The sequence below is a fragment of the Vulpes lagopus genome, chromosome 13 (assembly GCF_018345385.1).
Source record: "Vulpes lagopus strain Blue_001 chromosome 13, ASM1834538v1, whole genome shotgun sequence".
Lineage (NCBI taxonomy): Eukaryota > Metazoa > Chordata > Mammalia > Carnivora > Canidae > Vulpes > Vulpes lagopus.
This window is the reverse complement of record NC_054836.1, coordinates 20,538,938-20,555,511: the sequence shown is the minus strand read 5'-3', so window position 1 is coordinate 20,555,511 and position 16,574 is coordinate 20,538,938. Positions and strand designations below refer to the sequence as shown.

The window sequence follows — 16,574 nt, the reverse complement described above, 5'->3', positions numbered from 1 at the left end:
ATTATAAGTTTCCATCATAGAGAAATGACATTGGAGAATGCAATGCACTGTGAGAGTAACCCGGGAAATATTATTGGATGGGATGACATGGAGACAAAAGTTTGGTGACCTCCGTACACACTTAGCACTGAGCCATCTCTGTGAATATCATATGACTTCCCCTGATCTTTAGTCATCCTGCAACACGAAGGGGAATAGTTTGGGGTAAGCCAAGAGAGCACTCAGTGGGGCTTTCCTAATTTAGACCTACTTGTAATACATCATTTCCATTGCCTTTTCTCTGCAAATTAAAGAGTATAATTCTTTATAATATACACAATTGCCTATTCTAGATCCCACACACATGGAAAGAAAAGCAAGTGCATTGCTTTATTTCTTTTCTTAGGATGTAATCCAGGGAGGAAAAATGTGTGTGTGGGATTTTTACCTTAAATTTACTTGCTTCATCAGAGAGAGTTTTATTTCATTGTTTGGCTTCTTGTACACATTTTTTGTTTTGTTTTTCTTTTTTCTTGCTTCATTAAGCTATGCAAATAGGTAATAAAGGATTCATAGTACAAGAACACAAATCATAGGAGTACCTGGGTGGTTCAGTTGGTTGAGCATCCAACTCCTGATTTCAGCTCAAGTCATGACGTGGGCATCATGCGATTGAGGCCCATGTCCGGCTTCATGCTGTTCAGGGCCTGCTTAAGATTCTCTCTCTCTCCCTCTGCCCCATGTCCCCACTTGCTAAAAAAAATATAAAAAATACACACACACACACACACACACACAAATCATAGTGTTATCAAACCTATTTCCAAGTGTAGATGCAATTTAGGGCTGCCCCCAAGTTCCCACAACTGTTTAAGATTGAATAGTGATAAAGCAAGGAAGGAATCACAAGGATACATCAGACTTGGTCCCAACCTTGATCTTTTCCAGGGAAAGAACTTCAGAGAGGAGAATACAGTAACATAAATAGCTACAATATCATGTCCTAGGTGAAAAAAGGCCATTAGGAAGAAGGATGGAGGAGAGGCAATCAGGAAAGATCACTTCAACACATACTTCGTGCTAGACATTTAATAGTAGAAAAGAACATCTTAGGCAAAGATTTGGATTGAGGACATCCTATATTTTGGATTGAGGTCACAGTGAATAAATTCTCTGATGGTAGAGGGCAGGGAGTTAAATTGACAAACTGATCCCTTCATAACTTTGCTTTTAATTAACAGAGCTAAACCCAAAGAGGAGAATATATTACTGGAGAAAACCAAATTGATGGCCTTTTATGGCCACAGGGGGGAAAAAAAAAAGTAAATGTATTTGGGGCAGTTACTCAAGCCTAAGTCTTACCTAAAGGAACTTCCAGTTCCTGACTTGTCCTGTTCGCTCAGGGAGAAAACACTAGGGATGGTTAGGCTGGTTCTCTGACTGTCCAATGGCGGAGAAGCTCATACCTTTGAATGCAGCTGATTGGCTACTGTAAAAGCCCGCTCTGAGCAAGGACCAATGACATCCCGGAGTTCAGATTCTTGGAAATAGTTTCTAGGCGGGAATGCGTGACATTGACACAGTCTCTCGTTCGTAAACAAGGACGAGTCTGGGCGGGCCCCCAGCCCACGCGTCCCGGGCCCGGGTCCCGAGTGGCTAATCTCGAGCTCCGGTACCCCAGATGGCCGCTTCACCTTCCTCCGCCCCCGGCTGACCCCTCACAGCCCCGGGCAGCGGCGCCAGGTCCCGCCACCCACGGGACCCGCGGCCGGGGGCGGGGCCCAAAGTTCTTTATCTGAGCTGATTGGCGCGGCCGCCGTCCTGGACGCGGCTCCAAGTCCCGGTGACTCCGCCCCCTTGGAGCCGGGGGGAGCGTGCGGGGAAACCAATAAAACCCCGGAGGCGGCGGGTCGTGGCCAGACGCGAACCTGAGCGTCGGGCCCCTCGCAGCTCCTGGATTCACTGCCCGGCTCCTCCACTCGGAGGCGCCCCGGAATCGCAGCCCAGGCGGGGCGCACGCACGAGCCGGCCCTCCCGCGCCCCCTGCCCAGGCGCGCCCCGCCCCCGCGCCGCCCCCGCGCCGCCCCCCGCTGCAGCGTTCCTCGGCCTCGGTGTCCCGCCTGCCCCAGCAGCGCCCGCCGGTCGCGGGGCGTCGAGATGAAGGCCGCCCGCTTCGTGATGCGCAGCGCCGGCTCGCTGAGCGGGGCCAGCGTGGTCCCCCGCGAGGTCGAGCTTTTCTCGCGCTACAGCCCGTCCCCGCTGTCCATGAAGCAGCTCCTGGACTTCGGTGAGCTGGGGAGTGAGGTCGGGCGGGGCGGCGGGGGCTGGGGAGCCGCCCTAACTGAGCCCTCGTGCGGGGAGGGCTGGGCTCACCGCGTGAGATGACTGGACGCTGCTCTCCCGCAGTCTGAAACCTGCAGGAGAAGCCTCAACCCTGAACCCTCGACGCCAGGGCGCCTTACCCTGGCCTGGAGCCAGCTGCCTTACTGCTCACAGTGTGCACCTACAGGTCAAGGCCACTTGCCGACCCACTGATGCTGGATGGTTTGAGCTCTTATTTCCGTCCAAGCTTCCAGTCAAAACACTTTTCTTGCTTTGAGTCGCCATTTCACAATGAATTAAAACCTTTATCCCGTCCTTCACATTATATACTTTTTTGGAGCGGATTCTTAATGTTATAAAGCAGCCTCAAATTAAGTGAGATTTTATCGCTTAGCCACCTTCCGCTTGTTGACAGGGTACATTCATCTGCATTGTTAACAGTTTTGTCTCTTTGCCAGTATGATTTTCCGAATATTTGCATTACTGCCAGAAATGTTTACAAACTTTCTGCAGCGGTCTTAAAAGGAAAATTTCAAGAATTTAAATGTGATGATATTTATCACTAATGTGGAAATATCACGATTCTTACCCACCGTCTTATCCTTCTACTTCAATTTCATATCTAGAACCCTCTGAACGATGTTGTCTGGTGGACATTGTGGTGTTGACAGCTGTGGGACATTCTGACTTAAGGGAAGTGAATCCTCTTCCCCCAAAAAAGGAAACAATAATTCTCATATTGGTCCTTTAAAAAAAAAAAAAAAGAAAGTAAAGAAAAAGACCATGAAGGAGGAGATACTTACTTCTTACTATAAAGAATAACCCAACTGAGGGTGAAACTATAATTTAATGATATGTGTATGTGTTCGGTATTGGATATCTAATGCTATTCAAGTGTATGATTCAGATCTACATTTTTCCAAAAACTAAATAAATATTGTTTATTACAGGTACAGAAAATGCATGTGAAAGAACTTCTTTTGCATTTTTGAGACAAGAATTGCCTGTGAGGCTAGCCAATATCCTGAAGGAAATTGATATCCTCCCTGATCGATTAGTCAATACCTCTTCGGTGCAGTTAGTTAAAAGCTGGTAAGTGGTGAACCCATTCTAACACAGTCTCTATTTTTAAGACAAGTATCTGAGTATGAATTCTTATAATACATTAACATCATCATTGGAAATGGGTGGTCTGAACAGTAAATATTTTTGAAAGATATAAAGACTTTTTTTTAGTAAGTTAGGGTAAGTTATCATAGGGACAGTTATAAAGCTATAAACAGACATTTTGCCCTGAAAAAGGACATACTTTCATGATACAATTGTATTTCAAGTAATAAGAGAGTTTGATATTGTGCATGGAATCCTATTCTAGAAATAGAAGGACTACTATTTAGAAGGTCTAATCTTTGTTACTTACAAATCAATTAACAGCAGGCGTTGGGTTCAAATGCCGCCTCTGCCTCTTCCTAGTTGTGGAATTCTTAGCAAGTATCTTAAATTTGCTATGCCTCAGTTCCCGCATCTGCTATTGAGGAAAATAAAGTATATGCTTCAAAGAGTTTCATGTGAGTGAAATTAAATGAGCTAATCCATTATAAAGTACTTAAACCAGTACCTAGCACAAGCCAGAACTTAGTAATCGTCAGTTATTGTCATCTTATTTTACAAATAAGGATCCTGAGGCTTGGAGAGGGTAGATCACCCAAAGGAACAAATTTTGAGAACAGGACTAGGATATGCACTGAGACAGATATTCGCCAGAGCCTCACCTTAATCCACTGACAGACAGCTTTTTGTTCATTGATTCAAGAAATATATATGTGTTACAAACATTATGTAGTCTATAATCAAATTGTAAATATTACTGTACATATTATTAAACAGTTACAAACACATAATCCATAGTATTTGCTGCTTTCACGAATTCTCTTCACCTATGAATGAATATAGTAGGAAAAATTAGGAAGCTTTTCTTAAAAAGTTGTTTCTAGGGGCAGCCCAGGTGGCTCAGCAGTTTAGCGCCGCCTTCAGCCCAGGGCCTGATCCTGGAGTCCCAGGATCGAGTCCCATGTCGGGCTCCCTGCATGGAGCCTGCTTCTCCCTCTGCCTGTGTCTCTGCTTCTCCCTCCCTCTCTTTCTCTCTCTCTCTCTCTCTCTCTCTTTCTCTGTCATGAATAAATAAAATCTTTAAAAAAAAAAAAGTTCTTTCTAAATGCTATTAAAAAAAAGAAAACACTTGCTAGATAAAACAAAAACTACTGACTGGTATGACTTAATCTGGAATGATTAAAGAAATAAATTTTAAGTTAGAAATTTGAGGGTCAAAGTCATAGCTTTGGGTTTTTTTGTTTGGTTAGTTTGGTTTGATTTTAGATCTAAAAAATGTGCTGGAGGAAAGTTGTAATTTTAAACATAATGCTTTCTCTTTTCCAATCATTTGAAATGATTTAGTCACTTGTATCTGACAATTCAATTTTAAATCTAAAGCACACCTGTCACTTTACAGGTATATCCAGAGCCTGATGGATTTGGTGGAATTCCATGAGAAAAGCCCAGAAGACCAGAAAGCATTATCAGAGTAAGTTTTATGCATTAGAGTGTCTAAAACTTTGACTATTTCCAGACATACTCCTAAGATTTTTTTTTTTTAGACATGAATTAAAGGATCCACAACTCTGAATAACAAATACCCTCTGCCTTACAAATGACAAGTTTTGACTTGTTGGTTTTTTAAAAGTGATGAAGAATGATGACATTGAAAATGATGCTAAGAATGAACAAGTGTAGATTTATTTTTAAGGAAATCTATTTTTAGTATACATTTAGTCTGATGACTAGATTCACAGCTAGATTTACTATGACATAGTATCAGTATATGTCATTTTGTCATTGGAGATTGAACATTTTCTTTCAGATTAACTTATAGTTTCTCCCTATAAGAATAGGAAAGAAGAATCTTTTTATAAATCTGAGAAGAAATCTTGATGTTTTTTTCCACAATGGCACTCTAGACTTATCTTTAATATTAATTATTTTTTAATTATTATTTTTTAAAGAGAAGGCTTAATGAATTTGTAGAATGAATTCACCAGTTAGAAAGCTGGTATTTTTATGTTAAGTGAGAAGCAAAATAAATCTGTTTGTAATACTATCTCCTCTATTGGAGAATCTGTTTGTAATACTATCTCTCTAGTTGGAGAATCTGTAGTGAGAACCTTAATAAAGCTTCATCCAAACATTTTATCATTTTATTCTTTAGATGGGTACTTTAAAAAAGCTTCAGCCTTCTTTGAAGTAATCTAAGGCATATAAGTGAATGAAACTTACTTGAACTTTCTCTAACTATAAATGTGTTTTGGCTTAGTTTTATAGATACTCTCATCAAAGTTCGAAATAGACACCACAATGTAGTTCCTACAATGGCACAAGGAATCATAGAATATAAAGATGGCTGTACAGTTGATCCAGTCACCAACCAAAATCTTCAGTATTTCTTGGATCGATTTTACATGAACCGTATTTCTACCCGGATGCTGATGAACCAGCATAGTAAGTTAGCTCATCCTGGTCATGATATACTGAGATGGGTATAGAATATCAGCCATACCCCAACCAGATGTTTCATTATTCAGGGGCTCACATTCTTTTTCAATGGTAGTTTTAATCATTATTATCCTAGTTTTTATGACATCTTTTGTTTTTATTCTTCAACAGTTCTTATATTCAGTGACTCAGAGACAGGCAACCCAACTCACATTGGAAGCATTGATCCAAACTGTGATGTGGCAGCCGTGGTCCAAGGTAATTTCTAGATTTCTGCATTTCCCTTATTGAAAATGTACACTGTATGATTGACATATCTATAGTTGAGGTGACTTTGTGAATGAATTTATATCCAGAGTGTTCCAGTTTATGTTTTTATAAATACTGTCATGAAGATCCTTTGCTTTTGAGAGTCAGGGGTTTAAACATTCATTAATAAAATTTAAAAATCCATACAGTAATGGCCTTATTGTTCTATGTTCTATTTAATCTTTGAAGTGTGCATATTCCTATCGCCACCCCTATAACATCAACACTGTCTTAATTTTTTCTTCAATAAAATATTAAAGAGATATTTTTTCATACAGGTGAATCTGTACTCTAATGAACATTCTAAATTAAGGGTAGTACGCACACTGATGATCACATGAAAATTTTACTTGGCATAAACTCATTTCATCATTATGAAAAAAAACCTTCTATTTCAGATGCCTTTGAGTGTTCGAAGATGCTTTGTGACCAGTATTATTTAACGTCTCCAGAATTAAAGCTCACACAAGTGAATGGTAAGCAATAAAAAAAAACATATTTTAATCTATGGAAAATTCACTGTTCTTCCAGTATAATTACTTCTTGTAAATACAAAGCAACTCCTGCATTCCTTTTCTCCCTTCTGAACTTGTCTAGAATTTGTATGCTTCTTTTTTGAAGCCAAGGTTCTCTTGATCTCTATTGCAGAGTTCCAGTTTGAGCATATTCAGTTGCTAATGATGATTCATAAAGAGGCAAGGTTTGAACAAACAATTTAAGATTTAGAGTAGCATGAGTTCCAGTGTCCTAGATCAAAGAAAGATAGCTTATTGCAGAATATGAGAGTCAGGGAGGCCAGAAGTGGGAGGAGCCACTTGGTAGCAGAAATAGCCTCCTAGAGAAGTTACTCATGAGACCTGGAAACAAAAACACTTCAAATTGTACTGTAAGCAATAAGGCAGTCACAGGACAAATACTGTGTGATTCTACTTATCTGAGATATGTAAAGTAGACTTAGAGAGGTAGAGAGTAGCATGGTGGTGGCCAGAGGCTGGGGGCTGGGGTAAATGGGTTATTTTATTTTATTTTATTTTTTATTTTTTTTTAAGATTTTATTTATTTACTCATGAGAGAGAGAGAGAGAGGCAAAGACACAGGCAGAGGGAAAAGCAGGCTCCATGTAGGGAGCCCCATGTGGGACTAGATCCTGGGACTCCAGGATCACGCCCTTGGGCCAAAGATAGGCGCTAAACTGCTGAGCTACCCAGGGATCCCCGATATTTTATTTTAAAATGCTATTTAATGGATATAAAATTTCAGTTACGCAAGATTAGTAAGAAGGTAGATCTCATGTTAAATGTTCTTTTAAAAATATTTTTAAGTTAGGCAGCCCGGGTGGCTCAGCGGTTTAGCACTGCTTTCAGCCCAGGGTGTGGTCCTGGAGACCTGGAATCTCGAGTCCCACATGGGGCTCCCTCCATGGAGCCTGCTTCTCCCTCTGCCTGTGTCTGTGCCTCTCTCTCTCTCTCTCTCTGTCTTTATGTGTGTCTCATGAATAAATAAATTAAATCTTTAAAAAAATAAAATAAAAAATAAATAAAAATATTTTTGAATTACAAAAAAAAAATTGTTCTGTAAGTATGCACCACTGTTTTGGAAGCAGACCATACTTCAGTGGCTTCAGATCCAGGGTAACTGAAAAGATAGGGTCTCCCCACGTTGAAGTGATAATATGATGAATGCAAGGGACTTTTTAAATCTTCTCCCATAGTGCTTCTCAAAGTAGGACAGTTAAAATTAAGTTGCTCAGATTAAAAGTACTCTAACTCGTGGATTGGGAATATGTAAATGTAATTGATTGCTAGATTAAAAATAAGAATACAAATAAAGGTTGAAAATAACTCTAAGCATTAACAGCATTGTTGCATAATACTTGTAGATAAACTGCTTGAACTGTTTGATAAAATAAGGAGGGAATTGGGCCAGGCCTTCTGTTTTCTGATTCAAACTTTGCCAAGGCCTGGGACACCAAACAATAATACTTTTATTTTTCTTCTCAAACAATATTATGAGGTTTTTGTTTCTGTTTTCTTTTGCCTCTCAGTGAAATGTAAGCATATTTAGCCCCTAAGATTTAATGTTTGGGTGATAAAAATCAAGAATTTTAAATGTGTTATTTTCCCACAAAATATGAAAATTATACCTAACATTAATTTCAGTGTTATTCTATGGACACGTTAACTTTTTCTTCTTTCTTAAAATGTATGATTTTAACTCTGAAATACCTCAGTATAAAAGTTTTGAAAGCAGAAACAAATAATCCACCTAATCTAATTTATAGTACCCTGTCACACATTTCATCTGACCTTATACATTTGTAGAGAAATGCAAAAATTAATCATAGAGCACAAGGCAACAACCCGAATAGCATTTTGAAAATAAGCCAGTTGTGTTTACTGTTTAAAAGAAAAGGGTCTAGGGTAGAATTTCTGAGGAAAGGAAGATGGGGAATATTCTAATCTCAGGAATAAGGAGTATCTATTAATCAAATAGATATTGATAAAGTATTGATAAAATATCAAATATTTTAATGAAATATTTCCAGTTCTAAGTGAGTCTAAATTTTTTTCTAGGAAAATTTCCAGGCCAGCCAATTCACATTGTATATGTACCTTCTCACCTTCATCATATGCTCTTTGAACTATTCAAGGTATGACACTTCACAGTGATTGCAATTTGGGTTTTTTTTTTTAATTCACATGTTACATTTTTATTTCCTTTATCATTTCCCGCTGAATGGGGAGCCTCACTGTCTTCTCCCAAACACACTTCAGTGCTCCTAATAGAAAGAAGCTATAGTTAATGTTTGAAAGGGCACACGCAGTTCATTAGAGCATCAACACATATTTGAGAATGTGCAATATGATTCATGATGTCTTAATGCTACCTGTTCTTATTATTTCTTCAGGTGTCCAACAAAGCACTAGTCATTCATGCATTTGTTAAGGAAGGTCAGGGGGTGAATGCTTCAGTGAATGGGGCCTTGTTACCTCCACCCCCATAGGATGGTCCAGCTCCAAATCCCAATGCTCAGGTCCAGAGTTTCTGCAGATGGCAGGGCTCCAACCTGAGTTTAGAATACACTCTGAAGTCAGTCAGTTCCTTCCAAGATCAACTTGAATGTGCATATGAATCACCTGGGGTTTGGTTAAAATGCAAACTCTGATTCAGTGCGGCTGGGATGGGTCCTGGGGCTTAGAATTTGTAATAATAAGCCCATAGATGATGCTGCTGGTCCACACTCCACACTTTCCATAGCAAGACTGTAGGACAGTACTTCTCAAACTTCAGTATGCATTAGAATCACCTGGAGGGCTTGTTAAAAACACTTACTCTTAGGCTCTGGCCTAGAGATTTCGATTCTGTACATCTGAGAATTTGCATTTCTAACAAGCTCACAAAGGATGTGAATGTTACTAGTCTCGGATAGCCAGGTACCAAGAAGCAAATCTGTCCTGTGTTCTAAGACCAAACTAAGACTGTACTTACACCAAAAAAAGAAAACCTTCTGACACTTCATGATGCTTTCCAAGAGTCTCTTGGACTCCTGGGGGAGGAAGCCTAAAAAAAAGAGAATTTACCTCTAATTCTGATGTAGCTTTTCTCAGAATTTACTATTTCCTACCTTATTCTAATGTTAATGCAATGAGGTATTGATTATACTACAGACATCTGATCTTTTTTCTTTTACTTCAGCTAATGATTAGAACTTAGTATTATATTGAAACCAGAAAGCAGATAATGTACCACAAGGAGGTTAGAGAGGAAAACATGTGAAATAAACCAAAACTTTATCTGTGTGAGACGCACCCAGTTGTCTGAAAACTTGTTTGAGTTTCTTCTCTGTTAAAGGACAAAAGATACTTTTTCATTGATTTCATTTATTTTTAAATTGAATGGTCCAATTCCTAGAGTTATTTTGCCATCATTGGTAAAAGTTAAGATGATAATCAAATGCAAATTGAAATTTAATTTAGAATTATTTACTATCCTTTTAAATAGTAACAACCTTTCCCGGCAAGTTTTATAAAAGCCAATAAATTGGTTCAATGATTCACTGTTCATTTGTTATGTAATAGTCTTTGGTGCTTGGATGTAAAATGTAATGGAAAGACAGAAAAGAGAGAGCCAGGAAATGGACTATAAAAACCAATTTCTACATTTAAATTAAGCTTACAAATAAGAACTTGACAGCTAGCAGAATTGTTTTTCCATTAGACATTACTCCCAGGAGCTATATTACATGGTAAATGAATATTTTTCATTATACATCCTGCATGACACATTCATAAATGGCTATTTACAGAGCTGTTTTACTACTAACTTAAAAAAAATAGGAACTTTGAATTACCCTCTGTGCTGCTTTTATTTTAAACATAAAAAACAGTTATTTATTGTTTCTCATTCTTCTGCCATTGAATTCCTTATGGTTTTGATTTCTTTAGAATGCAATGAGGGCAACAGTTGAACACCAGGAAAATTGGCCTTCCCTTACACCAATTGAAGTGATTGTTGTCTTGGGAAAAGAAGATCTTACAATTAAGGTAACCATTCTCTGTTTTTCTTTTGAGTCTCTCTGGAGAAAACTAAAAAAGTGTCAATAATAATAAAGCTCTCCGCTTTGAGAAACAGATCAAAGTCATGGACATCAGGTGACTTTTAAATAAAGGAAATATAGACAAATGTACCTTGTTTTTAATGCTTGGCTTTGGTTTGTCTGTTTAAGATTTCAGACAGAGGAGGTGGTGTTCCCCTGAGGATCATTGATCGCCTCTTTAGTTACACATACTCCACGGCACCAACGCCTGTGATGGATAATTCCCGGAATGCTCCTTTGGTAAGACCAATTAGATGGCCAAGTTCACCCCAGCCACCTAGTTCTAAATGTAAAGCAAGGAGTACAAGGAAGTATTTAGGCAAGTTACTCAATTTAGTTAAATTGGGCAGGGGAGGGTGGTATGAGAAAGCATGATAAAGCAAGCTGAAGACAGTGAAACAATTCTATGAGAGGTCTCTGATTGGAAGTAGAAAATACTTATCTGGGTTCAAGAACATCAGCAGCAGGGAGGATAATAACTCCTTCTTACATTTTGTATTTCAATGATCATGTCCACTTCTTTGCCAGTAACTGATCTTTTCCCTCTAGGCTGGTTTTGGTTATGGCTTACCAATTTCTCGTCTCTATGCCAAGTACTTTCAAGGAGATCTGAATCTCTACTCTATGTCAGGATATGGAACAGATGCCGTCATCTACTTAAAGGTATCCTTTCAACCCAGTAGAAATAATAATATTTCTATTTTTAAGATTTAGTTAATTAATTAATTAATTAGTTAATTTGAGAGAGAGAGAGTCCATGCAAGTGGGGGAAGGGGCACAGGGAGAGAGAGAGAGAGAAAGAGAACTCTTCTTGGCTGAGCATGGAGCCAGATGTAGGGCTTGATCTCACAAGCCTGAGATCATGACCTGAGCCAAAAATCAAGAGTCAGGCACCCAACCCACCAAGCCACCCAGGATGCCCTGAAACAGTAATTCTGAAAGCAGTTCTTTTCTGACCCTCAGTTCCATGGTCCATAGTGAATACCTCAAACTAAACTTATGCAAATGACCAAAAGTCATTTCATTTTCTGTTTGATATGCATAGACATACTATTTAATAATATTTAATATGGTTACTTACCAATTGGAAGTGGGGCCAGGACACCTGCTTCAAGCGAAGCCAAATTGTTTCTCATAAAACATATTAGTTTCCACATAAGGAGATGCTCACGTGAATTTTTTAAACCAACACCTTTTGGCATCTGTGAGAATAGCTGTACCATCATTTTATTTAAACTCATGGAAAATAGACGCTAATTATGTTCCAGCCTAGAAAACAACTGATACCAAGATACTTCAGACCTTCAGCTGACCTTAGTAGAAATCCAGGGAAGGAAAAGCTAACTGCTCACAAGCTAGCAATGGGACAATCTGACATTTCCTAGTTAAACTTTAAAATTTGGTACATGTTTTTTCTATTTCTGATAAAAGCCTCAATGTGATTTGTTAAGGTCACTGTCCTGGTTTTTCATCATTTTGCAGCTGTTTTGACTGAAATGTATTTACAGACATTAGTATCTAAAATGTGAAGCTCGTAGGCTCTCATTGTGTGCAAAGGAATTACTTGCTCAGAGGCCTTGGACTATCTGAAATAGTTAACGTATTCATCTTATAGAAAGTCTTCGAAGTACTGGGAAAGATTAAGATGTCAAAGATTTCTATTATCAGACTTGAATAAATTAATAGCATCAGATTAGAACTCTATATCACAGATACAAAGGTTTTTGTAAATAAAGAATAGCTTTGTTCTTCAGTTCTATTACATCAGCAATATCCAAACAAGGGACCTGTGTAAACATTGAAGACAAATTCTGTTACCCAATTTATAGTTGTATATATACTATCTCAGTCTCTAGAGGGTAGAAATAATATTTGGTTTTAATTTTTTTTTATACACTGTCTAGCATACCATCAGCTATGTATGGTGTGCTCTTCTTATTGAATCATTAAAGGGATGTATTTGAATGTTTGAATACTTTCTTCTGGATTTATTTTGAATGATCACATCAAGTACAAATTATGCCATGAAGAATTTCTTTGGGTTGATTTTTTCTTCCCGCTCTTCTTTTCAGGCTTTATCTTCAGAGTCTGTAGAAAAACTCCCAGTCTTTAACAAATCAGCCTTCAAACATTATCAAATGAGCATTGAGGCCGATGACTGGTGTATCCCAAGCAAGGAACCAAAGAATCTGGCAAAGGGGAAAGTGGCTCTGTGAAAATGGACACTCAGGACACTTTAAGGGATCAAAGTGGGTCTAAGCCAGTGCTGCTTCCTGAATGTTTGCGTGTGAACTCGTTTCCTCAAAAACAAACAAAAGCAACAAAGACTCCTTGTTGGGAGCAGTGGTGCAAGAAGGAACGAAGCCCGTTCCTCGGACCCAGGAGAGTGTAATGTAGGTGTTAACAGATGGCCAGCTCTCTAGTCTTTAAACTTAGCATAACGTACAAGCTTCTATCAGATCCTGAAGCAGGAAAAGCTTCAGTTTGCCCTGTCTTTATCGACAAGAATGGGAACGAAGTAAAGATATAAGCTAACAGTTTCAATAGACTGATATTTTAGGCCTGTGATTGATGGCATGAAATAATGGTATTTATTGCATATTGAGTGTCAATATGCCAATATTTCCCTGCCATCAAAGGGTTGGGGCTTACTTTATGCTCTGTAATTAGATGTATGTAAAGGTACATTTCTTGTATTTCTGTGTGCTCTAGGGAGGAAAAGCTGGTGATTAAATAACATTTACTTTGTATGTTATTTGAGTGAGGAGGAATGTGTCAAAACGTTTTGGAAATTCAGAAGAAACCCTCTTCTGATAAATACCGTATCTTCATTATGCTGCTTTCCTGTTTACACTTCATATAATAAGTGAACACTTATTGCCAGGTGCCTGCCTAGTCTTGGGTGAGTTTTAAAATATGCACTGAATTCAGGATGTTGTCAGTTGGAGGGAGAGAAGAATTGCCAAAGTGATAGCAAAACTCTCTTTGCCTTACTTTGTTTATAAATGAAATGGTACATTGGAAAAACCAATGTTAGGGAAAGAAACTATACATTCAGAACCTAACTCAGTAGGAGGGGCTATTCACTCCCCTGCAATGGTGGTAATCCAATGATGGCATTCCTTTTCTAGGCTTAAAAAGGTATATTTTTGATACATGTAATTATATTCTCTACACTCCTGCATTAACATGTCCATAAAAATAATTCCTAATTATCAAGTGATTCAAGAACATTCGAACTTAAATACTTCTTGGGATATTTCTAACAAACAGCTTGGGAGTAAGAGATTTTCATTCCAGGTTGCTTTCATTTGAATCATTGAGACTGAGGGATGATAAATGAAAGTTGTATTGCATATGGAACTTTTGGGGACTTTGATATAATCTGTAGGCTGACAGGCCGGTCTAGCACATCACTCTCACAGAAGGAAGAGAAAAACAGAAAGAAGGAAGGAAGGAAGAGGGAGGAAAGAAACAGAAGACAGGCATCTTGCTCCCCCCCCCAAAAATTATTTTAAGTAATGATCTATATTTTCATAGCAAAATTACTGGCAAGAGGATGAATTGATGTCTTTAAAAACAGAATGGCTTCTTTAAATAGTTCCCTCACTTTTGCAAGGTAATAGTCTTTTATGAGATAATCTCATCTGTGTCAAATTGGTAGGTAAATTGGGATATAGAAAAAAACCTAGAAAATTCTGCATTGTAAAATAATAAGTACTGTTTATTTTATGTTTGTATATGTAGAATTTAACATTTGTGTTTAATTTTGCTGTGGCCTAGAATTGTGGTGCTTCTGTAGTGGCCATAAAGGCCTGAAATGATTTGTTGTGGATGTCAGACTTTATCATGAGAAGTCCTAGGTAGTGACTTTTCTTGATGGTGGGACTCTGACTCATGCATTTATCAATTACACAAAATTATTTGCAATAGATTATTTGACTTTTCAGTTTTTACTGAAATTTTAAACATTTTGCATGTAAATACTTGTATTTACCAAAGATTTAAAGCAGTTGATTAATTAATCCAAACACTGTGAACTGTTTTTGAAATACTAGAGAAAAAGAAATGTTAATATCACAGTAACATCAACTATACTGTATAAATAGAGTTCTATAATACAGAAATAGTCTACATTGGTATTTGTGAAATCTGTGGAAGAACTTTAGGATTCTAGCAGATGGATACTGAATGTTCAGGCCCACTTAAGTTATTGATGTATAAATTGTGTTTTTGTCTATGTACAGAGATGTAATCATTTTTATAATAAATATTTTTATTATAACAGGAAACATAGTCTTTTGAAATTCATGTCTCAAATAGATGGCAAATTACTAAGAAAAATTTGAGGTAAACATTTTCCTCACTTTACATACAAATCTCATTCATCTATATATTGGGTATAGCCTTTTAAAAGTATTAAAAGCAACTTAAAATTTTGATTTTTAAACAAAAGATGAGTACTTTATAGCAGAAATTTCCAGTTCTTCTTTGCTTTCTTGTGTATGCTTCAATAGCACATCACATAGTACATAGTGTCAATCTACATGAATATATTGAATATATTCAGTAATCATTTTTGCAATGTATACATTCTGTACATTTTTTGGGTAAACTTTAAGTTTCCCTTGGTGATTGTACTTACATAACAAATATAGTAAAGTACCAAAATAATTGCCTAGATAATTTAGGTTCCCAAACAACTTCTGGATTAAATATCTAAATAATAATAATGTAGAAATAAGAAATTATAAATTAATCTTCACATTGTCTTTCTTAACTAATTTAGTCCTTTGTCTTTAGATAACATCCTCTGCCTGACTTCACAATGCCCTTATTGGCAAAGTTTTGTAAACAAAAAAAGAAAAAAAAAAAAGAGGGGGGAGAGGAAAGAAAGAAAAAGAGAAAGGAAGAAAAAATTAGTAGAATAGATTTGTCATAACTAAATTCTAAAATCTTGTCAGAATAAGCGTATTGGAATCAGAAATGCCAGCAACCTAAGGCCTTAGACCCAAAAAAACATACAGGAAAGCCCTTTATCAATGACCGTCTCCTTTATTTACTACCTTACTTTCTTTCATCAGGGAAATACTGCACCATGTGTCTAAAGAAAGCGCATGCACACATGCATACACATGCAAACACGTAACTGGAACTTAGCTGTACAATGTCCTTAGATTAAGCTGCTTGGAAAGTAGAGAGTTAGTGCACTATATAGGCTCAGACTCTTCATCCACATTTTCCTAAAAACTGCAGGACTTCAAGTCCCACAATTCCCCACATATGCACACAGGCATCTTTTTGACTCAAGTCAAAGGAAACTAATTTCCAAGTTAAACAAAGTTGGCTGCATTTTCATCAAACTATCATTATACCATTTCTCCCAAATTTCATATTTGGCTAGCAATGGCAAAAGCATTTGATCTTAATAACTACAGTGACATGTACAGTGAGAGAGGAGAGAGAAAGAGATCTTTGAAAGCTAGTAGCTTAGGCATTGACCTTGAGAATTTCTTCATTCTCAGCTATACTTTCAAGTAGTGCACTTAGGCTTGACTGTGTACCAACACTGCAAATGTACATGAACTCTGTAGATCGCTTTGATTTGGCCTGGTGAAAGAATTGAGGGACTTTCATAATTTCACAAGAGCTTAGGTAAGAAGTCCCCAACCCCCCACCTCTCTTTTTGATTTTTCACTTTTTATCTTCCATCACAGTTACTTAGGCAGTCCATAGACATTCACTGGACAGATATAGAAATAAACACATAAATAAACTGCCTATAGAACAGCATCTGCATTTAAGGGGAGATTAAACTCTG

General features: G+C 37.7%; 1 protein-coding gene across 1 annotated transcript; it reads left to right on the top strand.

The window, feature by feature from the left end:
* The first annotated feature begins 1,910 nt into the window (after nt 1-1,910).
* On the top strand, nt 1,911-15,045 carry PDK4 (pyruvate dehydrogenase kinase 4). Its single transcript, XM_041727423.1, has 11 exons — nt 1,911-2,266; nt 3,252-3,393; nt 4,811-4,882; nt 5,669-5,853; nt 6,019-6,105; nt 6,555-6,632; nt 8,730-8,806; nt 10,602-10,700; nt 10,883-10,993; nt 11,303-11,416; nt 12,826-15,045. Exons 1-11 carry the CDS (start codon nt 2,137-2,139, stop codon nt 12,967-12,969), a joined length of 1,239 nt encoding a protein of 412 aa, XP_041583357.1. The 5' UTR covers nt 1,911-2,136; the 3' UTR covers nt 12,970-15,045.
* The last annotated feature ends 1,529 nt before the right edge of the window (nt 15,046-16,574 follow it).

Excerpts from the sequence above, each read along its gene's own strand:
- PDK4 (XM_041727423.1), top strand. The coding sequence starts at position 2,137 with ATGAAGGCCGCCCGCTTCGTGATGCGCAGCGCCGGCTCGCTGAGCGGG. Across the intron at positions 3,394-4,810 it reads GTGCAGTTAGTTAAAAGCTG|GTATATCCAGAGCCTGATGG; the intron begins GTAAGTGGTGAA and ends GTCACTTTACAG. Across the intron at positions 6,106-6,554 it reads TGTGGCAGCCGTGGTCCAAG|ATGCCTTTGAGTGTTCGAAG; the intron begins GTAATTTCTAGA and ends CTTCTATTTCAG.